The sequence below is a fragment of the Colletotrichum tamarilloi genome (assembly GCF_030869305.1).
Source record: "Colletotrichum tamarilloi strain Tom-12 chromosome Unknown Scaffold_34.1, whole genome shotgun sequence".
NCBI classification, from domain to species: domain Eukaryota; kingdom Fungi; phylum Ascomycota; class Sordariomycetes; order Glomerellales; family Glomerellaceae; genus Colletotrichum; species Colletotrichum tamarilloi.
The window spans coordinates 219531-244631 of NW_026849417.1; the positions used below are offsets into that span (position 1 = coordinate 219531).

Consider the following 25101-nt stretch of genomic DNA (forward strand, 5'->3'; position numbering starts at 1 on the left):
TGCAGGGCAGTTGTTTATCTGACTGAACCCAACGCCCTCCATCGGGTGATTCCACATCGTTTTCCATCTCGGAAGGTCGGGCCCGGTACAAGAACGTCATTCCAAAGTTGCTCAACCCCTGTCAGCCCATCCAAGAAGGGCGAGAGGAGAGCCCAAGTCATTGAAATGAGCTAGCCTGAACTTTGACCGACGTCAAGGCAAAGATGTCCAGATTATCGATAAGCTGACCACCAGACTACACAGTACATGAGGTGGTCTCGAGCAGTCGATCCCACCCTCCTCCCCGTTATCGCTGCCCTGGCGGGTTTCGAACCCCAGGTTTCCGGCGGTCATGACCAAGATCGTTGCCAATTTTGACTTTGCTTGACTAAGTGCAGTCTCGCTCAAACGACTTGCGTAGTTGGCCCTCGTCGGGTCCCTCCTGCACGTAGGTGTATCCACCATACGCGATGTTGGTCAGCCGGGAAGTGAGGCTTGTCAGCCGTACGTCGGTAAAGTGTGTAGTCAGACGTCACACCATACACCGCACATCCACACACACCTTACGGACACGCATATCCCGTACGCCTACATAAATGACCTCGTAGTACACACACAGCCCTTATCCCCCGCGTTTTTTCGTGTCCACGTACCGATAACGGAGTCGCCGCTGTGCTGCGCCGCAATCCGCCCATGCATCTGCATTCCACGATGTGTTTACGACATGGGGTTCCAGCTACATAGGGGTTTGGCTTGATAGTAGCGAAAGGGCAATGGACTAAGACTTCGGGGCTCATGGTTTCCAAGCGGGGCGGCAACGGTGCCCGTTGTTCCGGACCAAGCTTACATACACGTGAAGTTCAAAGTCGTCGTCAATATCGTGCTAGTGTGATTGTAGCAATAAGCGCATTCGAGCGACCGACACCAAAAGCATGCATAAGAGAGCCACGACACGCTTGCTCACCCACTGTATCGTACACACGAGAATCCAAAACAAGGCCAGGGAATGATGTTATCAAGATGAATGAATCAGTTCGCTCTATGGCTATTCTACGAGAAAGCTGCAAAAGCTGCAAAAGTCTTGTCGACTCTTCGGTTGAGTTTCGAGAGTCTCGTGGGCCGGAAGGGCTTGGCGTAAGCAGGCCCGTAGGACGGCAGATCGGCTGGCTCAAAGAGGTTTGGTCTCCTCCTGCACCAGTCTCGGCCGTTCCGGTACAACGCACTTTTGCGCTGTTGCTGATTTGCTTTTTTGGCCCGTACATTAAACCCCCCTCTCCCCTGCTAGAGCTTATTATCGTTCCGGTTGTGCTGTGGTGGGAGTGACTTTTTGACTAGCCTTACCACGCATGGTGGGATTGCAAGGGGTTTCGCGGTTTCGAAGAGACCCTGGCTCGCCATGTTGGCCCTGATTCTTGAGATTCTAAGGAACTTTGTGATCAAGGCCAAGGAAGCTCTGCATTGGAAGTGTTGGATGTGTTACCCGATCCTATTACCTGGGCTGCATTCATATATGTGTGTCTACCTGTCAGGCGCCTTTGGATCTCCATTGATTGGGATGCTGGGTGGGTATGATCTGCCAGGCGAGGTTGGAAGAATATCCTCATCGAGCGACTGGCAGCCGTTGAGATAGGTATCCGTCTTCAATCGATAGTCGCCTGTAGATCAGTCGCCAAGGTCCCGGATGGTCAGGGTACAGTAGGTCTGGTGTCGCACAAGAACTCTGCGAACGGCGTCGCCAAGATCGCGAATGCGTGGCAGGCCAGGCAGGGTCCCTAGAGCGCTCTTGTTTTTGCGAGAAAGTCCCGCTGGTGAAGATCACGAGTGGCTGAGACGTGTGCAGTGACATCGGGTTATTTCTTTGGAATCAATAACGAGACTCTCTTTCCAACCAATCTTCTTCGGTCGTAAAGTACATGCTCATGACTAGCAAGGCAGAAGGGTATCATGACCCTCCGTCACCTCGACTCATCTATGTCTTTCTGAAACGTCTATTGGTAGTGTCGATGACAACGCTGCCTAGCATGGTACGAAGAATGAAGGCATAGCAGACACCCCACATGATGAGAGTTATGATGCGATCTCGAGATTGGTTCGCAACGACGGTATCTTCTCCTGGACTCCTGCATTAGAGACGCTGCACCGCCTGCAGCGGACATCATAGAGTCCGCTCTTTAGGGCTGAGCGTGAATCATCGTGGCACATCGAAATAGACCTCTCCAGAGGCCTCACCGTCGTCATCGGCCACCCAAGATCGCGGTAGACTCGCCATCAAATCTTTGGCTCCAACGCAGGGAGGGTGTGGCGTAACAGACACACCTCCATGCTGACAGGCGAACCAGTCAGAGAGTCTGCGACTGATCCCCAGAGACACACGTCCCCTAGGCAGACACACACTTGATATGCAGGTTGCATACAATGTCTCTTTCCCCCCGGTCCAGTCCTCGCACTTCTCGGACGACGTTGGACAGGCACGTCAGTAGGACCTCGGACTAAGTGGGTATGTTTGAATTAGGCAGGGCGGGTAAGGCTGGCAGTTGGCTTCTGGACGGGATCCCGGGTGTGTCCCGTGTGCCAGTAACTCGGCTGTGGTGACCCCCCTTTCCCACCCTTGGTGGTCCCTTTGCTATCCCCTGGCGTCAGAAGTAGCGCCGGCTGCACCCAATCCAAGGTCTCTGATCGTGCCGCCTTAACGGGCGCTTCTCTTGTTTGGGAATCTGACTCCGAGAAGGCTGATCAAATCGAAAGACGCGAAGGAATGGGGGGTGGTGGTGGTGGGCAAGTCCTTGTGGTACATGGAAGAGGGACAATATTCAACCTTGTTGTAATATGTGTTGGGGGCCATTTCCGGCCCCCAAACTTCTTCTTTTCCCTTGGAAAGTTGTTGTTAATAGTATGGAATTCACTCTTAAAGACGGGAGTTTCGCCCTACCAAAAGCAAATTTCCAAGATTCGCAAATCTCTTCTTCTCTATTCTCGAAAAGTAGGAACAAAACGAACCACAATGACTTCGTCTGCGTGCACCTACGGCGGAACCCAAATCAACTTCCTGATGCCCCGGACACCTGGTGTGGCATGGACCGAACCAGCGGGACACCCAACGGCCCCCAAGTATGATCCCACCCCCATCCCGACATGCAGGGCGGCGAACACACAGATCTGGTTGGTGGCAAACGAGAAAGGACAGGACATCGGCCGCTGACATTTTTTGATTTTCTGATTTGTAGCAGGAATGGAGGCAACAATGACAGGCCGCAGATTCTCACGTTTGCTTTACAGAAAAGGCCACGGGCGACTCGGGCGAGTGCCAACAAGGTCCGGACGGGATGCATTACTTGTAAGCCGGTCTCACCATAGTCCATGTTTTGAAAGACTTCTCTTCTATATTCTAATAGTAGCTAATCAAAACATCATCACAGGCAAGTGAGTATTCCTCCTCGGAGTGAGAGAGATAGAGAGAATGCAGGAATAGCTTCTCACGCCTTGTGGTCCTAGGCGCCGACACGTAAAGTGCGATGAAGTGAAGCCCTCATGCCAGCGATGCGTGAAATGGCGAGGGTTCTGTGAAGGATACGACTCTCCCAATAGCTCTTCGGCCTCGCCCCCTAGCTCAGACGACGCAGATAACACCAACAAGACAGCATCATCATCCTCAACAAAATCATCATCATCCTCCTCCTCCTCCGTCGCTCGCGTCTCCAAGAAGAAGCCGCTCGTCGCAAACACCCGCCCCAGATCGCAATCTCAACTAATCGACATCAGCCTACCACTCGAACCCACAGAGAACCTCTTCGTCAACGTCTTTGAACGCCAATACTTTGACTACTGGCTCTCCCGCCGCTACCGCCTCGGCGGCGGCTTCTTCGACGAGCAGCTATGGGCCGAGACCATCCCGCAGATGAGCCACCAGCACGCCTCGGTCCGGTACGCCGCCATGGCCGTCGGCGGCATCGGTAAAGCCCTCCACCACAGCCTGAAGCCGACCACGCCCGCCCAGCTCGGCGCAAACGGGCCCCACTACGGCCTCGCCCTCTCGTACTACGGCCGCGCCATCCGCGAGGTCCACAAGGCCGTCGCCGCGCCCCGCGACGAGACCAACAGCAGCAGCAGCCTCCGGGCCGCCATCGTCTGCTGCCTGCTCTTTGTCTGCTTCGAGGTGCTCCACGGTGATCGTAAGGCGGCGTTTGCGCTTATCAATAGCGGGCAGACGATGATGGATGAGCTGCTGCGCCGGTGCGAGGAGGATAAGAGCCGGGATAAGAGCATTATTGGCGCCGAGGCCGTCGAGACGGAGGCGCTGCATGTGTTTCAGCGGCTCATCCAGCAGTCTTGGTCTTGCGGTGTGCTTCGAAGGCGGGAGAGGCGCCCCGAGAAAGTAGAGGGCGATCTTGTCGCGGAAGAGAAGAAGGACTCGTACTCGTCTGAGTCGTGGTGCTGCCAAGGAGGACCGGGGAGGAAGAGCGCGATTCACAAGATGCCCGCCATCTTTAGTAGCCTCCAGGAAGCTCGTCGATGGTGGGATGTGACGCAGCACTACGTGACGCACTCCTCAGACATCGTCTGCCGCGTGACCCAGCTAGGGTTAAGCGAAGACTTCCTCTCCGAGTGCAACGAGCGCATCCGGAGACAACTAGAAGAGAGCGAGCGCTTAAGAACCGGAGCTGTCAGCAAATCATCCTCATACTCATCCTCATCTGCGGCTACGGGAGCCGAGGACACCGCCTCGCGCTGGCAAGACTTCAGAGACGCCCTAGCACGATGGGCAACCGGCTTCGCACCCCTCTGGACCGCCGCCCGCAAGACCAAGACCTCGGACGAGAGATCCTACAGCCAAGCAGCGCACCTCCGCGCCCAGTACCTCACCCTCTCCAACTGCCTCGAGTCCCCCCTCGGCTGCAGCTACGAGCGCGTGGCCCGCCTCACCCCGCGCTTCCGCGAAGTCATCCAGCTCTCCGCCGGTCTGCTCGACTACCAAAAGCGCTCCTCCTTACCCGGCGAGATCTTCACCATGGACATGGGTCCCACCTGGCCTCTGTTCCTCGCGGGGACGCGGTGCCGGGTGCCGGAGCTGCGCAACGAGGCGATCCGGCTGCTGCGGGAGAACCCGCGGCGCGACGGGCTGTGGGACAGCCGGTTTTTCTACGCGCTGATGATGAGGAACAAGATGTTGGAGATTTCGAACTCGAGGGAGGGCACGCCCGAGGAGCAGTGGTGGCGGCTGCAGCATCGGTCTGCGTGTGTTGACGAGCAGGGGGCGTTGATTGCCAAGGCGATGGATAAGAACCCTTTGACGGGGACGTGGGATCTGGGGGAGGATAACGTGAGGAGATTTCTGTTTGATTGAAGAAAGATTGTTTCTTTAAAAAGGGGGAAGAGGCTGGTCTCGTACCCCTTCTTGCTGTATGGATGATGGAGAAGGTGGACATTTTGGTTGACTCTTCATCTGAGCCTTGACCTGTTGGAAGGTTAGTTTCTGAACTTCAGACTGGCATTGGAAAGATTTGTTAGACAGACATGTCTTCAGATTGCTGAATCTTGGGTGGCCATTGTCATGTAAATCCTCAGGCTAGATTGGATCCGTTCATGCCTGATAACTACCAGTAATGAGTATGTACCCAAAGACTTGTATCCTCACAAGGAACCATCACGAGATAACGGGCAATGATAAAAACCCCCATTTATTGGCTCGTGCAGTAATGAGACATGCCTGCTTGTTCTAACGTTTAAACGTAAATGTGATTTCAAACACTCAGAGGGGAGTGGTATCCTAAACTCAACACAAACCCCTTCCAGCCCATCAAATCAAGTCCCTACCCATCAAGGAACCCCTTTAGTCAAATACATCCGTAGCATACCTCTCATTCCGAATCCCCTCAAACCACTTCTTCGCCCCTTCATAATCCAAATCCCTCAACTCAGCAAGTCCCTCACCCTTGCCCTCCTTCGCAGACTCCAGAATGACCCTCACGCAAGCCTCCTCAACCGCCTTCCCCACACTCCTCGTCCCGCACACAAACAACTTGGCCCCGCGAGCCCACAGCTCCGATACATCCTTCTTGTCGCGGTACATTCTGTCCTGCACATACCGACAACCTCCCCCCTGTCCTCCCCCTTCCCCTTGAGAAGTAGCGCGAGAATACGCCCTCCGAACAGAAACAGCACCCATCTTCTCCCAGGCATCGAATTCCTCGCGGTACAAATCATCTGCGCCCGGTCTTCGGCATCCGTAGAACAGCAAAGCAGGCGCAAGCGTCCGTCCCGCAGCCAGCATCGCCGCGCGCTCTTGTACGAAACCGCGGAAGGGTGCGATGCCGGACCCAGCGGCGACGAGAATTAGTGGGGTATTTTCCGGGTCGCGAGGCAGGTGGAATGCGGCGTGTGAGGGCCGGACGGCGACATGCAGCTTGTCGCCCTTCTTGAGAGCGGCGAGATAGCTTGTTGCTACGCCGACGTGGCGGCCTTGGCCCGATAAGGATGGCGAGTCGAGAACGGAGTAGGTTAGAGTTGCTTGAGAGGGATTGCGAAGTGGAGAGGATGAGATTGAGCTGAAGGGATCAAGAAGTTAGCTGATATGTGTTTCGGAAGAGAGAAGCAGAGAGAACATACTATTGGCGAACACGCATGGGAGGGAGCATGGCGAGAAACGCGCCGATAGGCAGCGCGATGGACGGGAATCTCTCCAGGAGATCTAGGACGGTAACCCGCTTTTGGGTGATTTCCTCTTGATACTCATCGCCGGCGAGCTGCTCCAGCTTCTTGATGGTGTCATCATCTTGGGTCGCTTCCATCAGAGACAGAATATTCCGCTTCGTCGCCGGCTGCGCGAGCTCCACATACGCGCTGAGAATATCCAAGGCAGAGATCGTCTGGTTGACTGGCAAGGCAGTCCTCTTATCGCCAGAGATGGTGAGGCACGCATCCCACGCTAGCTGGAACCTCCTAAATACTCTCTCGACATTGCTACGTGGGTTCAGGGGCAACACCGCGAGATAGTCTCCCGACCTGTACGTCATATTTGACGGGAGCTGGATATCCATGTGTCTCTTCTCGGGTTCACCAGGCGAAGTCAGCATCTTCTCCTCCATAACGACAGCCTCCTGGACATCGGACCGCAGCGTAGATGTGCGCGGGTTGGAGATCTGCACGGCGAGGCCGGATTGCAAGCCACTACCGTCCTGCGCCTCGTTCACTTCGTACTTTTCAGCAAGAGCCGGCCACAAGATTTCGTCTTCCCAGACTTCAAAGTCGGAAAACATGTCTCGCTCGGCTGCGTCGGTAAGACCCATAGGAACGAGCCTGCTGCCTCCATGCTCCTCCATGGTGGTATCAACTAGATGTGGGATGCGGTGGAAGGTTTGCACCCAGTCATGGTGACCACAGCCAAAGACGGCATAGGGGACATCCTGCAGCTCCTGGTCCTTCAGGCTCTCGAGCCAGGCGACGAAATGGGCTGCGTTATCTGGTGGCTGGCCTTCGTATGAAGCAGTGATGATGACCACGGGCTGGTTTTTGACGAGATTTTCGCGGGCGGTATCAAGAGGCTCGACGACCGTGGCATCGAATCCGTGGGAACTCGCGTCAGTCGCAAGGCGCTGGGCGAGGGCCTCACAGGTGCCACTGTTGGAGCCGTAGTAGATGCTAATGGGTCTCCCGTTTCGTGCGGAGGCCTTGTTTCCGTTGGTCTGTTCACCGTTCGCCTGAGCTGATGGCGAGGGCCGATGAGCCAGCTTGGTCTTAATCGGTCCCCTACCCGCGAGTTTGTGCTCCAGCTCTGTGGGACTCATGCCGTGCCGCAGAGTCGCGCGCATATAGAAATCTTTTGGCTTGATTGTTAGGGACTCGGAGATCTTGAGCTGGTAATTCGGGTCATCCATGGTAAAATTGAAGTTTTGCAGCAGCATGGCTGTGGCGAGCAGAGCCTCTTGCCAGGCAAATGGTCGGCCGATACAAGCGCGCATACCGTTGCCAAAGGGTTTCCACGAATTCGGAAATTCCTTCTGGGTTCGCTCAAAGTTTTCGTCCAGCATTCTCTCGGGCTTGAACTCGCCGGCATCGTCGCCATAGACGATTGGGTCAAGTTGAGATTTGCCGAGCAGGCAGGCAATGGATTCGCCCTTCTTGACTGGGTATTTGCCGCCGATGAGGGTGTCTTCCTTAGCTTCAACGGCAAAAGCCGGGATCGTGGCGCAAAGACGGAGAGTCTCGCGGAGAACCTAGCAGATCGGAATGTCAGTGTGATTGTCTTAACGGATCGTGTATAGAGCTGTCGAGACTTACGGCATTTAGATAAGGCAGCTTTGAAAGGTGGTCTATCGTGATGGGGGCTTGCCCAATGACATCGTCAACTTCCTGCTGGGCTTTTCGGTACGCCGCTGGTTGGCGCAGAAGCTCGAAGAATGCAAAAGACAGCATGCCGGAGGTTGTCTCATGGCCGGCAATAAGAAACGTAATCAGGTTATCAATGATGCTAGCATCGGTCATCTTCTGGCCCGTCTTAGGGTCCACGCCGTTCAGCATCGCAGACAACAGGTCCTTTCTGTCCGATGGGTTTGCCTTGCGTGATTCTAGAACTTCTCTGGCCGTTTTACGTAACAGCTCAATGTCGGCAAAGAACTTTTGCTCCGTGCTCCGGAAGAAGTAGTTGGCAAAGGCTGGTCTCTTGTCCCTGTTGCCGCATTCTGTGAGAGCGTCGCCCATGGCGTTGATGAAGGGGTGGAGTTCCTCGCGGTAGTACGAGTTGAAGCGGAAGTCCATTGAGCAGAGGGCAATTGTGTCGAGGGTCAGCCGAGTGAAGTCGTCAGTGACACGAATCGGGGTCTGGCTTCCGTGGCGGGCCCATTTCATGGCCATTTGGGAGGCAACGTCGGCCATCTCGTCAAACATGCCGCGGATGGTGACGGGACCGAAAGCTGGGATAAGGATTCTGTGCGCGATGCCCCAGTTGGGTTCCTCTGGTTTGGCCTGGAAGTTCGTTAGCAAGAATGTTGCTGTGGGTATAGAGGGGATTCTTACGGTGAAGAGACCATCGTTGGCGATGTGTCTGACTTCCTGTAAGGACAATTAGCCTTGCTTGCTGTCCGGGGGACTCTTGGTCTTTCTTACGCGAAGGACATTGTTCAAGGACTTTTGGAAGCGAGTCTCGTCGCACACTTCGTTGACAAGGGCGTTTGTGGATACGAAGACTACAGTCATTCCTGGCATGCGTAGCCGGTAAACCTCGCCTGGAAGTATGGTTTTAGCAAACTTGAGTTGGAGTGATGGAGACACGCCTTTAAAGAAGGTGGATGGGCTTACCGTATGTATCAGCCAAACGATGTAGGTCGTTCAATGGATTCTCAGGATTGAACTCGGCAATGTGTCCTAAGAAGGGGAGACCTCTTGGTTCGGGGATAGGCACCTCCTCTTTGGTCGCCATGTTGACAGTGGTTGACGTCGTACGATTTGGGATACGGGGGGTGACTCTGGGTAGGTGGGACGAGGACGAGGGGACAACGTCCAATTTGTACTTCGAAAAGACGTCCAAGACTCAAGTCGAGTCTAGTTCGAGCCCGTGTCAAGGATAGAGTAATATTCCGGAGTTGTTGCAGGGTGGAGAGGTAGAGAAGGGAGATGCGTGTGGAGCTGTGGAACAACTCGGTGAATTCCCACCGTCTCTAATGATCCCTAGCGATGATCTTAATGGCTAATGGCCGACGGCCTTTCGGTTTCTAGTAGTATCGTGGCGGCTTCTTGTCAACCCAGAACGCTGGGCATGTGGAAACGCTAGCAACAGGAGTGAGTAGGGAATTGTGAGAGATGTGGACGAGAAGATGATCAAAAGCTGGCTTTTAAGAGGATGATTACGATGGTATGGGGTTGGGCGGGTCGACATGTACGTTGGTCTGGATACAGCGCCAGGGGTATTGGATAGAGATGCGCGAGGTGCTCGTAACCTTTAGGACGAGTCCAACTAAGGTATTCGTACTTGGAGCCCCTCAATGTTTGGCCACTTATCGACGCTACTTGGTGTGTCTCCCCCCGGTTTTGTAGTACATTAGTTGGTACGGATAGCGGCACGAAACGAAGGATCTTTGCCCGCAGCGGTTAGTTGGAAATGCCTGTCCTATTTGAAACTGTTGGTTGGGACGCGCATCTACGGCCCAAATCGCATAGCTACCTACTCACATAGGCCGCGATTGTACCATGGACTTTACAGAGACAAAAAACCTTCGCGACAGGCTTAGCTTTTGTGTAAGGTGCCTGGTGTCTCCCAGCTACACTAGGGCTGATGGTGCGTGAGAAATGGCTGGCATACGAGTACACCCAGTGGCTAAGGTCTGAGACATCAAATTTGGCCGCCGCAAAAATGTCTCTCGCTCGCATTGTGCTGCCTGCCTGCCTGCGGTGTCATTCAACTCTTGCGGGGGTGCTTGTAACTGCTCTCGGGCGCCTTTCCAAGCCGCGACGCACCTGTGAACAATTCCCCGAAGCCGATGCATGTTGGTGGAGGACACTTGTCGTTTAATCGACAATGCCACGACCTGGGAACCAAAAGTGTTTGAGTCGTGATCCAAGGCCGGGGAGTTGCAACCGGAGCGGGCGAATAGAGTTCGGCGGGTTTCCAACGCCGACCCTCCGGTCGATAGACTCTCATGATGCAGCAATTGGCGGCGGACAGGCCCGGGCTGGGGTGGATTGCTCCGCTAATGACTCTCGTCTTTCGACCCTGAACTCTGTTCTTGCGGGTATCGGTGGTCTCAGTGCTGCGGTCCTTCTGCCGCTGTGGAGGTAATTCGATGCATCGTCACTGTCATAATCAACAATGTTGAACGCAGTAATCGCGCTCGTTGCGCGAATATTGCCGGGTTACACATCGTCAAACCGCCAAGCAGTGCGCCTTGCATAGTGTGGGAGGTTGACAAGCCGGCGAGCGATTTGTGCTGTTTCGTCGCGCTGCGCCGTCGCCGCCGAGAGTAAGGCGCGAATTTCCCGAGGCGAAAACGCCGAAACCGCGGCGATATGGCTTGTCCTGTCCTCCTTTCTCGATCGCAATCTGTTCGAATTCATCAAACGAAGTACTACGTGGTCAGTGCAAGATGACACTGTATCTCAAAGTCATCGAATGTCTTCGCCCGATGATTGATTTTGATGTGTCGTCTCCACCACTGTCCACGGCTGTGTTGAATACAGGCCCGGGACGGGGCTTGGGAGAGGAGTCGGATAGACTTGAGCTCCGGAGCGGCTTTGGACGGGCCGTGCTTCGATCTTCGATTCCGGGTCAAGCAGGCTGTGGCACCTGGATTTACACGTCAGCCTTGACACTGAGTACATCTCAGAGGTGGTATCTGAATACCTGGACAAAACAAAAATGACAAGACATAGTATGCAGTCGTACGTCATCTTATCTCATTGTTAGGCAAATCTGATATTCGTGGCTTGTATGGATCTGTACTCCGTATTAGCTGTTGGTTTCGCAGTGTGCCGCTCAGAGAGCCGAGTGCAGCAAACATCGTATGTCGAAAGGCTGAAGTGATCATGGAGTGATGAGATGACTGGAAAGAATTGAGTCGAAATCATCAAAGCCATCAGGGTACGGATATTCTGCACCTTCCTCCCAAATTATCGACACTGGACGGAGGCAGGGACAGCGGACGACGAGCATCGGCGACAATGGCAGGAGCTGGTGCCCCACCGCGGGGTAGCCCGTCGCGGGGTCAGGACCTGCTGCGGCGTATGTAGTACTCATGCCACTCGGCCACATCAACCCGGGTGCCAATCCCGCCATTTTTTTCCATCGTCAACTCCCGTCCCGTCCAGCCCGCCGCGTAAACTTCCTCACCTCACGATAAGGTACAATCCAATTTCGAAGGTTCCGCTCAAACTCCCAATCGACACCATGGCAGACGTTAAAGCAAACGCCGAGGCGTTAATTCCTAAATTCAAGCTCGATCGCGTCCTCAACCAAGGTATGATCTAGCCACACCGCCACCACCAACTCCCGGGCGCCAACACTGACGATACCCTCACCAGACCAAGCAGGCCGTCGCACCTCCCTCCTCGGAACGATCGACTCAAACCCAGCCCTCCTAATCCTCGAACGCGCCCCCTTCCCAGCCGATCCCTCCTACCTAGCCGCAACCCCAACAACCCTGTCCTCCATCACGAACCTAGGCGCAAACGACATCTACCACTGGTACCTCGCCAACACCTCCTCCACCTCCACCGACACCTCCCTCGCCGACCTCAAAATAAACCTAATCTACCCCTGCACCGCCGCCCACATCAAAAAATACAGCAAACAAGGCGTCCGCTTCGTCACAGAGACGCCAGAGCTCTACGCCTCCCACATCCGCCCCTACATGCAACGCAAGCGCGGCGACGGCCGGCTGGACTGGGTCTTCAACATCATCGAAGGCCGCACCGAAGTCGAAGACGTAATCTACCGCACCCAGCTCGGAACCCAAGGCGACGAAGGGTTCCTGCTCATCCCGGACCTCAACTGGGACCGCAAGACGATCGAGGGCCTCCACCTGCTGGCTCTCGTCGAGCGCCGCGACATCTGGTCCCTGCGCGACCTCCGCAAGAAGCACATCCCCTGGCTGCAGCACATGAAGGCCAAGTTGCTGGCTGCGACGGTGAAGCAGTACCCCGACATCGAGATCGACCAGCTCAAGCTCTACGTCCATTACCAGCCGACGTACTACCACTTCCACATTCACATTGTACACGTGCAGCTGGAAGCCGGCGCGACGCAGGCGGTCGGCAAGGCCGTTGGTCTCGATAGCATCGTGGAGACGCTCGAGATCATGAAGGGAGATGAGGAGGCGGGTATGGATGGTATTGCACTAAGTTACACACTTGGCGAAGCCAGCGAGCTATGGACAGAGGTGTACGAGCCCCTCAAAAACTCTAAGCAGAACGGTACAACTTCTCAATAGCGATGACAAGATCGTTAGGGCCGGCACCGTGCGGACAGTCCTTCCACTAGCCGCCGTCCCGGATGCAGTAAATCTCCTCGTTGAGACGGACGGTGCAGCTCTTGGTGACGCCAGCCTATACAGTTGATTAGACATAGATGAGATAGGAGGGAAATGTGGGCAAGACTTACATCCTTACTCCGGCGGACGCTGTCACGCAGCATACCAACGCCGAAGCCACCATCGTCCTGGGTAGCACAGTCGTCAAGGGCCTTGATGTCAATGGCGTGCTCCAGAGCGCAATCCTCGACCAGAGTACGGTCAGGGATGGCGCTGTATTCACGGGTAAGACACATGGTGAATCCGAGGTTGATCTTGGGATCGGGGTAGAGATGGATGGCGCAAAGCTCAATAATGTTTCCCATGCCTGTCGTCGAGGTTAGCATTCACATGTAGTGCGGCTTGTGTTTTATGTAAGAGCAAACGTACACTCAGCAGGGCCGTGCTTGCAGTCTACGCCGTCATTTTCGGTCGGTCTGGATAGTGGCATCGTCAGTCACAGTGTCGTCGGCCATTGCAGAGCCCAGAAGGAGGGTCGTTACTTACGTGCCGATATATGAAAGGGTAAAATTGACCTTGTCGAGGGACTTAACCATGGTAGGCAGAACCAAATCTCTCAAGCAGTCCTAAACACGGATGGCATTAGCATCCTCTCCTCAATCATAGAAATTTCATCTCGACATGGAGTATTGCATACCCTCGCATCCGGACACTTGCTCATAATGTGCGCCTCCAAAGGCACCAAGCTCTTGGCAACCTCGACCGGCGGCTCCTGAGGCACGATGCGAGTATTGCTGCTGCTAGTGCTGCTGCTCAAGGGATGGCGCAGGTAATTCCACAGAGAGTAGGCGAACAAGACAGCCATAGCCAGGGCGGGCAAGATGCCCCTTCTCCGGGTCATCCGCGCAGACATGGCCGGGTAGGGAGGAGGTGTCGATGTGCGGTATCCGTAATAGTCTCGCTTTTCGTCCATGACAACGGGGTATTCGGACTCGGGGTATCGGTACGGAGAAGGAGTTTTGGATGCGGGAGTAGTCGTAGTCGTAGTCGTAGTCGTCGGGTCGATAGTAGATTGGGATCGAGCTTCCTCTTGGCGCTGTTGACGGTAGACGGAGCGGTGTTCTGAACAGCCTCGATGCGCCCCCATTTGGAGAAGAGGAGCTGCAGATGTTCGAGAGGTCCCCCCGAAGCAAAGTTTAGTAATGACAGGATCACGTCGCGAGGGGTGGTGGTGGTGGTGGTGCACTGGCACCGGTGTGTGAGTGTCTGTGAGATTGCGACAGAGACGCAGGATGCGCGCAATGCACAATGCACTCTTCAGCCAATAAGAGTCTAGGATCTCTACAGAGAGACCCTTAGCAACGACGGAGCGGACGTTGGTGGAACGTCGACGCTAGCTGGATGGGGAAACGCTGGATGAGATTATCAGAGTACATGAGATTACACAGAAGTCTAGCACAATGCCAAAGTACTCTTATATCTCCACCTTGTAAGCTCCGCGTCCAGCGGCACGCCATCAGCATCAACGGGCAACAGCGGGGGGCTTCCTGTTCCTGGCGAACCTCCCGTCCCGTCAGCTCCTCACTGCCTTATCTTATCAGCTGTTGCATTCCATCGTCAGGTGCGAGAGGATCCATTGGCGCTGATGTAACAGTGCGAGGTACTTCTGCCCCTCGACTGTACCTACCCATCTGACCTCATCAGACCTTATTTGTGTCGACTGAACAGTAAAAAACCTCTCACTTATTCGTAGAAACCACAAGAAGAGATGCTGAATGTATGAAATATGTCAAGCAAGCATGAGATGGTAAAGGTACCTGAATAAAGTACCCGTGCAGCTTCATGTCATATGTACCTACCTGGAGGAAGTGACTCAGTGGCCCGCTGTTGCTTTCAAGTTTCCACTGAGGAGAGGACCTCTCCCCTTCCTGTTCTGGGCTGAGCTACAACGGCAAGGACATCAGGTGTGGATGATGGAGCAGGCGCATCTCAGCTGAGTGTAACGTGCCCTGCTCCATACTCAATGCTCCATATTGTCATTCTCCCATCTCCTTTTCCACACATTGCGCAACTTCAAACGTCAGAGTCAACTTTTAGATTTCTTTATTCCCGACAACGAAGCCGTTTTCCACTCTCTGCCTGTAAAGCTTTATTTCAGCCACCCAAGCGAGCATACCTACCTAATCCGCAAACGAACACCCGTCCAGCAAAGCAACCGGCCTTGGACCCGGCGAAGCAAAGCAAGGGTTGCAGAGTGACATACACAGTAGACAAAACTACAGATCATTATACAGACACACAATCGTAGGAAACAGCCTCATCGCCTCGTCGCCTCGCGCCTCACTCACGCCTCACCACCGACCCCCGCGTTTGAGCACAAACGACATGGATCCCGGCTCTACCCTGCAGCACTTCCTGCAGCCCCTCCAGGTCGATGCCCACAAGATTCATACACTGTCCAGCCTTTTCTTGTCCAATTTCAAAGACCTCGCTCTTCACGCCCAGGATCAGTTCCTCTCCACGCCCATCTCAGAGTCCATCTTACGACATGTCAGCCAGGAAGGTCGTGGAAGGTATGATGGTTCCCTCCTTTAACACCTCGATTCTTTCTCGACTCCGCCCAACTTCCTGAGATGCCAGTCATCTCTTTTAGAGAACCCTTTCAAATTACCCGGAGTAGTGGAAAGTTGTGATGAAATTGGTGTGTGATTTGCCATCTTTGATACTGAAGCTAACGACGCATTATAGACACTTGGCCATCGACATGTACGTTGCCTGCGCCCTCCCCAAACAAGCTCTTCCAACCGTCTCCCTCAATGCGCATCTCGCCATGTTGCAAGGCTTCTCTGAAGAATGAATCAAATCGCTAACCTCCACGTCAGCGGCGGAACGAATCTGAGGGTAGGCCTCGTCGAGCTCGGGCGCAAATACTCCACAGACACCAACAAGACAACCTCATCCAAGCCCAAGCCCAATGGAACCTCATCCTCATCAACCCTCAAACTCAAAGAGGAAGCATGGCCCATAGACGATCGCGTCAAAGCAGATGCCAAAGGGGATCCCCAGCTCCTCTTCGATTGGATTGGCGCCCGTATCGCATCCGTCGTCCGCAATGCCCGCAAGGAGTCCCTCCTGCCCGATGATGATGAGTCCATTCCCATGGGTATCACTTTCAGCTTCCCCATGATTCAGCGCTCTATTGCCGAAGCGCAAATCATGACAATGGGCAAAGGCTTCAGTATAAAAGGCTACGCAACGCTAGGTCCTTTGCTCATCAGGGGCTACGACAAGGCTCGCAATGCCCAATCCAACGGAATCCACAGCAGCCCTCTGCCCCCCATCCACGCCGCCGCTATATCAAACGACTCCGTCTCAACACTAATCACCTTCATCTATCTATTTGACGAGTTCAAGTCCAGTCCCAAGACAAATTCAAAGTCTGAATCCAAGTTACCGTCCCTCATTATCAAAAAGGCAAGCATGGGCCTCATCGTCGGTACAGGCTGCAATGCCACCATTTCCCTTCCTCTCACCGCCCTAGGCCCCGGAAAATGGCCCGAAGCCGTGAGTACCCTCCCTGGCGAACCCGCTGGCCACATTCGTATCGCCGTGAACACGGAATGGAGCATCCGCGGTACGGCTCCACCCCTACGCGAACTGGGCTTCATCACAGCATGGGACACAGCCCTTGACGAAGCCCTCGTCGGACCGGGCGAGATTGCTGGCTTCCAGCCCCTGGAATACATGACGGCCGGCCGCTATCTCGGCGAGCTGGGTCGCCTCGTTCTAGTTGACTACCTCCGTACCGTTCTTGGCTTCGACGAATCCTCATTACCAGAAGGCTTGCTCACGAGGTACGCGCTGACGACGACGTTCCTGAGCCACTTTAAACCTGCCGATGACAATCCTTCCGACCCGTCCCCTCTACAGTCGATGCTGGAAAAGCAGTTCCCAGTAGGAGAGATAGAAGCAGGAACGGGACCATCCACCCCCTTCCAATGGACACCAACAATCGCGGCAGCCCTCTACCACATCGCAAAAGCAATCGAGATCCGTGCCGCAGGCATCGTCGCAGCCGCCACCTTCGCCCTCTTAAAACTCGCAGAAGACGTACCACCTCCTGTCCCAAAGGGCCACCACCATCATCATCAAGACGAAAACCACCAACACGATCACCACCACCAGCAGCGGAAGCAAGGCATTCCTCCTAGTATGGAGCTAGGTGTCGGTTACACGGGTGGCTGCATCTCCCATTTCCAAGATTACCTCGCCGACACACAAGACTTTTTGGACAAGATCGTGAAGCTAGAATACTCTGCGGGCGGGCCGGAATCACAGTCGCCTCTGCCGGTGAGAATCGTCCTGAGCCCTTGCCATGACGGCGGGATCAAGGGCGCCGGAATCCTCGTGGCCGCCACGAGGAAAACGTTTCGGCAAGAAACATAGTATGTTGAGAAGGGAAATGACATAAAGACTTGGCTCCAGTCGTGTGAACGAGAGGTTATCTGCCCGCCTCAATTACCTGCTGTACCATGAGGTATAATCATCTTGAGAAGGAACAAGAGAACTGAGAGATGGGATGAGGCATATCGGGAGTGCCTTTCACGTATGGATGACGAATACGCACTTACTCTACGGAGTAGAGTATGGAATGATACATCAATAGACTGGCATACAGGGCACGAACTCAACAAGCAGACATCATCATGATGCAAGAAACCTTTCGATTGACTCGGCAGATCAGCTAGACACTGCTGCTGCTGCTGCTGCTGTACCCGAGACGGTTGACTCGAGGCCCGTCCTCTTCTCCGTACTATTAAAGACAGTAAAATAAAATGTGATTCCCTCGCCTTGTGCTTCACAGTAAACCCAACTCTCTCGCCATCTCTTTCTCTTTCCAGAAAGAATCCCTCCTCAGTTCAAATATGTACGACGCAAGCGACCTCCTATGCAATTCGAGCGATGGTGAAGAAGCAGACGCTATGCTATGCATGTTGTTTTTTGATATCATCGGCGGCAAATCTTTTGACCCTCTTCTGTCCACGTGCGTACCAACCCCCCCTCCCCCCGCGCCCCCGTTTTGGTTCTCGTTGCCTCCCAGTCAATGCTCCTCTTATCCCCAGGTGAGGCCGTTTCATTCATTAAAATAAAGAAAACAGAAATATGCCTTTTGTAAATGGGTTGCAATATCCGATGATGGCGTCTAGCCACGCATCGCCCTCGTAGATCGATAGTTCAGCCGAGGCGGCAGGGTGATTTCCATGTCGTCAATGCCCTCGTCGTTGTCGGCCTCAATCGGCCCATCGTCTGCCTCAAGTGGCTTCGACATGTCCACCTCGATCGTCTTAGCAACTGGAGTCTTGGTATCGGCCTCAATCTTTGCATCAACCTCGAGCTTCCTAGGTGTGATGGGTGGGTTGCTGTCCTTGGCGGCCGTGAGCTCCCGCCGCATGCTCGTTGGTCGAAGAGTCCGCACCTTGTTCGCCTCACTGGCCGCCTTCAGCAGCTCGGGCTCCTCTTTCTGGACTCGCTCCATCTCCTTCAGGGCTAGCTCCTTTGTCTCCGCCAACCGACGTTGAATGTTGCCAACTTCTTCTGAACACTCTCCATCACGCAGGAACTGGTGTGCCGCGTGCTCGCACTGATTTTGCACGTATTCAAGACACTTGTCCAGCTCGTCGTAGGCATCCGGGCCCCCATCACCCATCATTGCACCACCACCGCCGGCCTGTCCGGCTCTCGTAAATGAAGGACCCCTCCGACCGCCGGGTCCCATCCGCCTTGTGCTCATGTACCGCAAGGACGGCAGCGCGTCGGAGGCACTGGTATTGGTATCTGGCTGGAGATCGCCAGCCTTATCGCCGTCTTCGTCTTCGGGTAGTTCTTGTTCCGCCAAGCGACGAATCTGTGCCACCTTTGCTGCCATCTTGGCCTTGCGCATCAGGTTGCGGCTAGCTGACACAAATTTGACTAGCTCTTCAAAAAAGAGCTGCACATAGCTGTCGTAGTAGACCATAACCAGTTTTCGTGATCGGTACTTGATCGGCGCGCCTTCCTCAACTGAAAGGACGGAATTCGGTCGGGGTCTCTTCTCTACTATAGCACGAGCTCGAGCTTGTGCCAGGGCCATTGCTTGCTCGGTTTGTTTCTTGAGGGCAGATGGCGTGCCGCTGCTTGGGCTAGAGGGCTGATCGTTGCTTTTCGGTTCATCTTGGGGAGGTGTCTTGGCGCCAGTGGCTCGTTGAGCGTCGGCCTTTTCGGCATTCAATTCGTCGTCGGTTGGAGGGATAGCATTGGCGGGTTCGTCCTTTGGCTTGAGTGATTCGGTTGAGCCGCGGTTCTTGATTGATCGCGACGAGCTGTCTGCACCAAGGGCAGCGAGCTCAACTTGACGTTGGTCTATTTGGTCCCCAAGCTCGTCGAGACGATTGAGCCAATCGGGGACATTGTTGGCGATGTTCTTGAGGGCGTCCATGACCAAGTCTTGGTCTTCGTTCTTTTGTGAGCTGGCCGTGATTGCTACAGCGAGTACTAGGCGTTGAGTGTTTGGGGACCCTCAACGTCTAGTTGTAGAAAGTGTGGCAGGTTTGAATCGGGATGCTGTCCAGCAATGGAACGTAGCAGCGAATGAAGCAGGTTTTGAGGGGATTCTTTGGTGGATTCTGGGGCGATGATCGGCGTTGCAGAGTCGTCGACAGGGAATGGTGGGAAGAGAGGAAGAGATCGACGCGCTTATGGGTGAAGCATGGTCCGCCAGCAAGCGTCGGCGTATCTAGAGATCCTTCTCTCGCGCGAGTGTGGTGGTGCGACAATCTCCAAAGTCGGTAGATGCTCAATAGTCGATGATTCCTACAGCAGGCGATGCTAGAGCAAAGAGTAAAAAAGAAGCCTTGCGCTTGGACTTGGGCGGCAATCAGAATCGAGGCTAGCGGCGGTCTCGTGCCGGCAAAGACGTAGCAAAAGTGAGTCGGGCAGAAAGTGACAGACAGTAAAATAGGTGGTGAGGAATGCTGTGCTAAAGGCGTCGGTAGAAAAGGAGCCGTAATTGGACGAGTGTGATCGGCAACTAGAAGCAGAGGCGAGATCTGCACGGGAAGCGTCCAAGCCTCGGATTGATGGGAAATGTGGACGAGGGTGGAAAAGGATAGGTGAGATATAAAGTAAGGTATGTGGATGATGAAGGATGATGGATTGGTGGATGGATAGACAGGTAATAAGCGTCGGTAAGGAAGATAGTTTGGGGGGGACAGAGGCTAAGGTATGGGTATCCGTACTACAAGCCTACGAGGATCAGAAGAGAGTTAGGTCGGTGTCGCTCATGTGTGAAATGCGGCCAAGTGGATGGATGTACCGTTTCTATGCCTTCGTATGCTTGGCGGCCAGGTATGGGGGTCAAGGACTCAATGGCACTAACAGAAGCCGCTAGCGCTGGGAGGGGAAAGGTGAAGAGGAGAATTTCGGCGGCGGCTTGTTTGTCGAGGTGAGGCGGCTTGATGCTACTCTGGAGTCTGAAGGGGGGAAGTCGGCAGGGGGGAAGACTCGTAGTGTTTTCGATCTCAACGGCTGGATCGAGGGTCTCAAACAAAGACTACCGTGTATCTGTGAGGTATGGCGCGGATGTTGTGCCGTATGGAGGTTTGTGGCGAGGTTTGTAGGCAGATGATTCTGCAAGAAGACAGTGGCACAGATGTGTATCTGCTTCGGAAGATGCTTCGGAAGATGGTGGAGAGGGGGACACCCAAAGGCTACGTTATGATGCACAAAGAACAGAGAAAGACGAGACAAGATGGAAGAGGGAGCATCAATTATGAGGAAGAGAGGGAACCCCGAGTTGTGCGATGTGAATGAAGGATGGTGGGGTGGCAGGGCGGGAAACGGGGGAACCCAGGGACTTTGTTCAACAGCTCAGGAGGAGATTGGAGAGGGGAGAGAAAGAGCGGTAGAGAAGGCAGCCGTCAAATAGAGAGAGGTACGATTATTCGTCTGTTTCTCTCTGTGTAAGGTTTGCTGTGTGTGTTGTGTATACTGTACTTGTTATGTGTGCCAGAATGCGTGTGTTTAGTAGGTGTGTGTACGGAGTATGCGAGAGCGATGCAGAGAGGATGCAAAGCAAATGCAGCCAGTGCAAAAAAGCAGGAGAAGAGGAGGAGGGGAGGAGAGGACCTGAGATGGAACCAGAGTCTTGAGGTACGTACTGCCAACGTGGAGTCCCATCGTTAGAGAGCAGGGGGGAGGGGTGGATGAGGAGAAGGGACGGACGAGGGCAAGGAAGGACCACCGCTGCATCGCATCGGCCTGGAGACTGGAGACGGAAGAGAGCGAGTGAGGAGGTGGCAGGCCGGGCAAGGGCCAAGAGGACATACGGACACTCCACACCAGGGGCGTGGTGTCAGCAAATCAGCGGTACGTACGGAGTACCCATACCCGTACCTTCTTTCCGCAAGACAGGGGGATCTCACGGGGGTACTGTTGTCGCTGTGAGGAAGAAGGAGCCATGGATGAAGGATGATAGAAATGGGAAGGGGACAACGGACGGGAAGGGGAGGAGAAGGGAAGGGAAGGGAAGGAATGGTGGAAGGATGGATAGAAGGAAAGAAGCGCACAACTTACCTACCTACCTACCTATAGGTACCTACCTTAGGGAAGAAACCGGACGGTACGTACTCTGTGAGTCTGTACCGCAGACTGGAAACACCTCACCTCCAGGTCACACCCACCACCACCACCACCACCTGCTGCCTCAGCATCTCAAAATCAAGATGGAAGGAACGGACACGGAGTATTCTGCAGTACGTACCCACGAACGGTGTAAGGCAAGGTACGTACGGAGTATTCCATCTTCATCTCGTCTCATTGGATTCGTCAACGTCAACGTCCACCCTCCCTTCTCTTTGCCTCGCTTTCGAATAATCAGATTCCAATACAATACGACCTACAAAGTTGAAGTGCTTCGGCTTTGGCTTCAAAAAAGACGGATGCCGGGGTTCGGATGTACCTTCCAATCTCTCGGCTCTGGCATCTCACACTCCCGTCTACATACACTTGATAGACGCTTCACGCTTGATCTTATGATCGTTTCGAACGCACTCAGTCACCCACACTGTCCACACATGCAAGGGAGAATCGGAAATCTCCATTCTCGGTCACAACAAAAACAGGACCCTGGACATCCATGTCCATCTCCTTCTCCATGTCTGCCAGCGGATAATACTGGACGACGACTTGACACGGGGGAATGGCGGCTCATCGTCTTTTGAAGCCCGCCTCGTCTCCATAGTACATGGCACTATGAATACTAGCGACTCCATCCACCTGCAGGCCGCACGCCGCACGCCGCGCGAAGATCTTGAGCTTTACTTTTCTGACGGGGCCTGCCGCTACTCACTGGCCCTTACCCAGTACGCTACTGTACTATGTACTACACTAGCCTTCAACCCTCCAAGTCAAATCTTTCGAAGTCGAGAATATCGATTCAAAGCAACATCTACTTCACTGTCTCCCACCACTTCCTGTACCCTCACTGCGAAAACCAGCCGTCATCACTGGGGGCGCATTGAGCTATCGTTCAATGACTGGCCGCCATTGCTTCAGGAACAGAACGTGGTCCCGCGAGAATATCACTTTGGTGTGGTGTTCTGCATCACTTGCTCTATCCGTCCCACATGGCTTCAACGCGGCAGAAGTGATGGGCACGCTGGCACGTCGCATGGAACGTATTCGCGAACACAATAGCTGCAGATCCCGACCCCAGCCAGCTCTTCTCCATGTACGCTGCCTGTACGGAGTAATATGGAGTATTAGTGAGGGCGGTTATGAGGCAGTGGGCTCAACGGTCGACGTTCAATCTAATGTCTCGCCGCCAGGGACTACCTATGGCAGTGGGGCTCGAAGTACGCACACCCGCACACAAAAGTCTATCAAAAGTCTAACTAGGTACGGTCAATCTCGCCATTGGCAGAAGCCAGAATGTTTCTCTACCCAACCACCATAGGCTTTTACAACATGGAGCTGAGATCTATCTTTCATCGGCGCGGATGAACTGCACATTGATCACAGCGATGAGGGAGTCTCGTCACTGTGAGTCAGTCGTTCTCAGTGCAGCCATCAATTGGCCAAAATCACAGCAAGAAATCCAACTCTCAATTGATTGTTGAGAACGGTGTGAAGGGACACTTCTCCTCACATAACACAGCGGCTCTCCACAGACCGGCTGACACAACGTTACGTACTTGACCTTATCTCAACCTTTCCGATTTCGATCGAGGCGTTGGTGTACGGCCACGGATGGCCAAGCCCCGGCGGCCTAGCACTGACATGCAGCTGCACCGTCTTGCGGCAACATGCAAAGTGCGGCACGGAAGTGGCAGAGTCAGAAAAGCGCCTCCTCCGGCCGCCTATGTACCTACCTGACTGACCACCCGGCCATCACCCACACGATACTTACCATGCAACGCCCCCGACGTCGAGGAGGTTTACGGCCGTTGCTTGCACTACCTACACCAGACGCCCAGAGTCCGCGTCCTGTTCCCCCGCCGAGTCGCAGCCTTTTCTGATGAGGAGCGCAACGCCATCAGCCGTCTCTGGAGACAACACAAAGGCACCGGCTCTGGCACATGACATCCTTGCCTTGCCTTGCCTTGCCTTGCTGCTCAGGGCTCAAGCAGTCTTCACAAAAGCCTCAGGGCTCCTCTTCGTGTTTCTCGATTGGAATGATGGATGCCCGACATACCCAAGCAGCGCTAATCAGAGACATACTAGTGGTCTACCCCGAGACCTAGTCTCATAAGAAAATGACGAGTCGTCAATCTTCTTTTGCACCTAATGCGTTTTCACCTAGTGGTGCCTTCTTAGCCCTATCACGTTACGAATTCGGCACATCGACCAAACCTTCTTGGGCAGCAGCCGTCACCGCCCCAGCCTTCATAGAAATTCTCAGTTTCTCACATCGGACGTGGCTCCGACATACGGTGCCGTCTGCGCCGTTAACTTTGCACGGGCGCCAGTGGACCATCGACTGCCCTTGCCATGTCCGTGCTTGAGGTCTTATTAACAGCGCCAATAATAAGGAATTAAATACAACCTAACATCAGAGCCTGCGACTGGCTGGTGTACGATCGGCGCTGTTGAATTGCAAAACTGCAAAACTCTCGGGCGGCCGTGCCATTTCAACTGTCTATCACGGGAAGAATACCGCCTGCCGGACAATGCGAGATACCGTGTCGGCTGCCGGCCGAGAAGATCGGCGACCACAGATACGACAACACAAAACCGCCTACGAAAGCAGGCCCGAAAGGATCGAAAAGCGAGAAGAGTTGATGCTAAGGGCATGGATCATACCATATTAGCCGTCAGTCCTGCTCAGTTGCTGGCTATGCTTGGAAACCAAACCAAGCGCACTATACGTCCGGGAAGTCCTCATCGCTCAACCTCTGGATCCTCAAAGCGGTTTCGAAAATCACAGTCTGCTGCAACCCTCTTGTTCTTCCCCTCCCTCCCTGTCAGTAAGTCGCTCGACCATGGCGAACGCAGCTCCGAGCTTCCAGACCGCAGCCACAAAGTGTACGGATAAGGGACCAAACACAGTGTCTTCCAGGCCTTCTCGAACAAATCATTTAGCGGAGACAAGCAAGGATGAAACATCTCAAAGCAACGGGCCCCGTCGATCGCCACTACTAGCTAGCCCTATTCCTCCTCGACTCCGTAGGTATTCGTGCCATTGTCCAGACGCTCATTCTGGCCATCGGCGGCTGGTCAACGGCTTCAATTTCGGGTCTCACCACGCCTAGGGAATTTGCCCGACTTCATTCGTACTGATAACTCAGATTAACACTATTGCGAGGCAAAAAAGGAGACGCCCGGAGAGTTCAATCTCGCAGCTCGAACCTTGTCCGCCGCTCGTGACCTTGCACTGCAGAACTGTCCAAGTCTGGCTTGTGCCTTGAGTTATTAACAGCAACAATTGGTAGGCAAAGAAAGGTCCAGGGTCCAGTCCCCAACGCTGATGGCAGTTGGATGAGGATGCGACGGCACTTTCTTCCAGTGGCACCTTTAACTCCAAGCCGAATCATCCAACGCTGCTGATAACACTAACCGGAAATGACGCTCAGAGCCTCAAAAGGAGGATTCTCTCCATCACAAAACGCACACGTCTTCAGTGCTTTCGTTGGTG

The 25101-nt window shown here is 54.2% G+C and overlaps 9 protein-coding genes across 9 annotated transcripts; 4 read left to right on the plus strand and 5 right to left on the minus strand.

Annotated features, from left to right (window-relative positions):
• Positions 1-367: 367 nt before the first annotated feature.
• CTAM01_09083 (uncharacterized protein) lies at positions 368-684 on the minus strand (the record flags this gene model as incomplete). Its single annotated transcript, XM_060525103.1, has 2 exons — positions 368-483; positions 606-684. 2 exons carry the CDS (start codon positions 682-684, stop codon positions 368-370), a joined length of 195 nt encoding a protein of 64 aa, XP_060380285.1.
• A 2296-nt stretch (positions 685-2980) lies between these two features.
• CTAM01_09084 (uncharacterized protein) lies at positions 2981-5320 on the plus strand (the record flags this gene model as incomplete). Its single annotated transcript, XM_060525104.1, has 4 exons — positions 2981-3138; positions 3204-3313; positions 3375-3399; positions 3565-5320. 4 exons carry the CDS (start codon positions 2981-2983, stop codon positions 5318-5320), a joined length of 2049 nt encoding a protein of 682 aa, XP_060380286.1.
• A 486-nt stretch (positions 5321-5806) lies between these two features.
• Positions 5807-9391, minus strand: CTAM01_09085 (bifunctional P-450/NADPH-P450 reductase; the record flags this gene model as incomplete). The annotated part of the gene is made up of 6 exons (XM_060525105.1): positions 5807-6521; positions 6583-8189; positions 8254-8937; positions 8989-9024; positions 9079-9197; positions 9271-9391. 6 exons carry the CDS (start codon positions 9389-9391, stop codon positions 5807-5809), a joined length of 3282 nt encoding a protein of 1093 aa, XP_060380287.1.
• Positions 9392-11070: 1679 nt separating this feature from the next.
• Positions 11071-11355, minus strand: CTAM01_09086 (uncharacterized protein; the record flags this gene model as incomplete). Its single annotated transcript, XM_060525106.1, has 1 exon — positions 11071-11355. One exon carries the CDS (start codon positions 11353-11355, stop codon positions 11071-11073), a length of 285 nt encoding a protein of 94 aa, XP_060380288.1.
• A 496-nt stretch (positions 11356-11851) lies between these two features.
• CTAM01_09087 (scavenger mRNA decapping enzyme) lies at positions 11852-12893 on the plus strand (the record flags this gene model as incomplete). The annotated part of the gene is made up of 2 exons (XM_060525107.1): positions 11852-11921; positions 11986-12893. The coding sequence occupies 2 exons, from the start codon at positions 11852-11854 to the stop codon at positions 12891-12893; spliced, it is 978 nt and encodes a 325-aa protein (XP_060380289.1).
• Positions 12894-12939: 46 nt separating this feature from the next.
• On the minus strand, positions 12940-14079 carry CTAM01_09088 (uncharacterized protein; the record flags this gene model as incomplete). The annotated part of the gene is made up of 5 exons (XM_060525108.1): positions 12940-13008; positions 13064-13299; positions 13362-13408; positions 13479-13558; positions 13630-14079. 5 exons carry the CDS (start codon positions 14077-14079, stop codon positions 12940-12942), a joined length of 882 nt encoding a protein of 293 aa, XP_060380290.1.
• A 1238-nt stretch (positions 14080-15317) lies between these two features.
• CTAM01_09089 (hexokinase-1) lies at positions 15318-17378 on the plus strand (the record flags this gene model as incomplete). The annotated part of the gene is made up of 3 exons (XM_060525109.1): positions 15318-15505; positions 15681-15698; positions 15815-17378. 3 exons carry the CDS (start codon positions 15318-15320, stop codon positions 17376-17378), a joined length of 1770 nt encoding a protein of 589 aa, XP_060380291.1.
• A 757-nt stretch (positions 17379-18135) lies between these two features.
• On the minus strand, positions 18136-19407 carry CTAM01_09090 (uncharacterized protein; the record flags this gene model as incomplete). The annotated part of the gene is made up of 1 exon (XM_060525110.1): positions 18136-19407. The coding sequence occupies one exon, from the start codon at positions 19405-19407 to the stop codon at positions 18136-18138; it is 1272 nt and encodes a 423-aa protein (XP_060380292.1).
• A 2023-nt stretch (positions 19408-21430) lies between these two features.
• CTAM01_09091 (uncharacterized protein) lies at positions 21431-22664 on the plus strand (the record flags this gene model as incomplete). The annotated part of the gene is made up of 5 exons (XM_060525111.1): positions 21431-21494; positions 21561-21721; positions 21908-21964; positions 22003-22074; positions 22134-22664. 5 exons carry the CDS (start codon positions 21431-21433, stop codon positions 22662-22664), a joined length of 885 nt encoding a protein of 294 aa, XP_060380293.1.
• Between the last annotated feature and the right edge of the window lie 2437 nt (positions 22665-25101).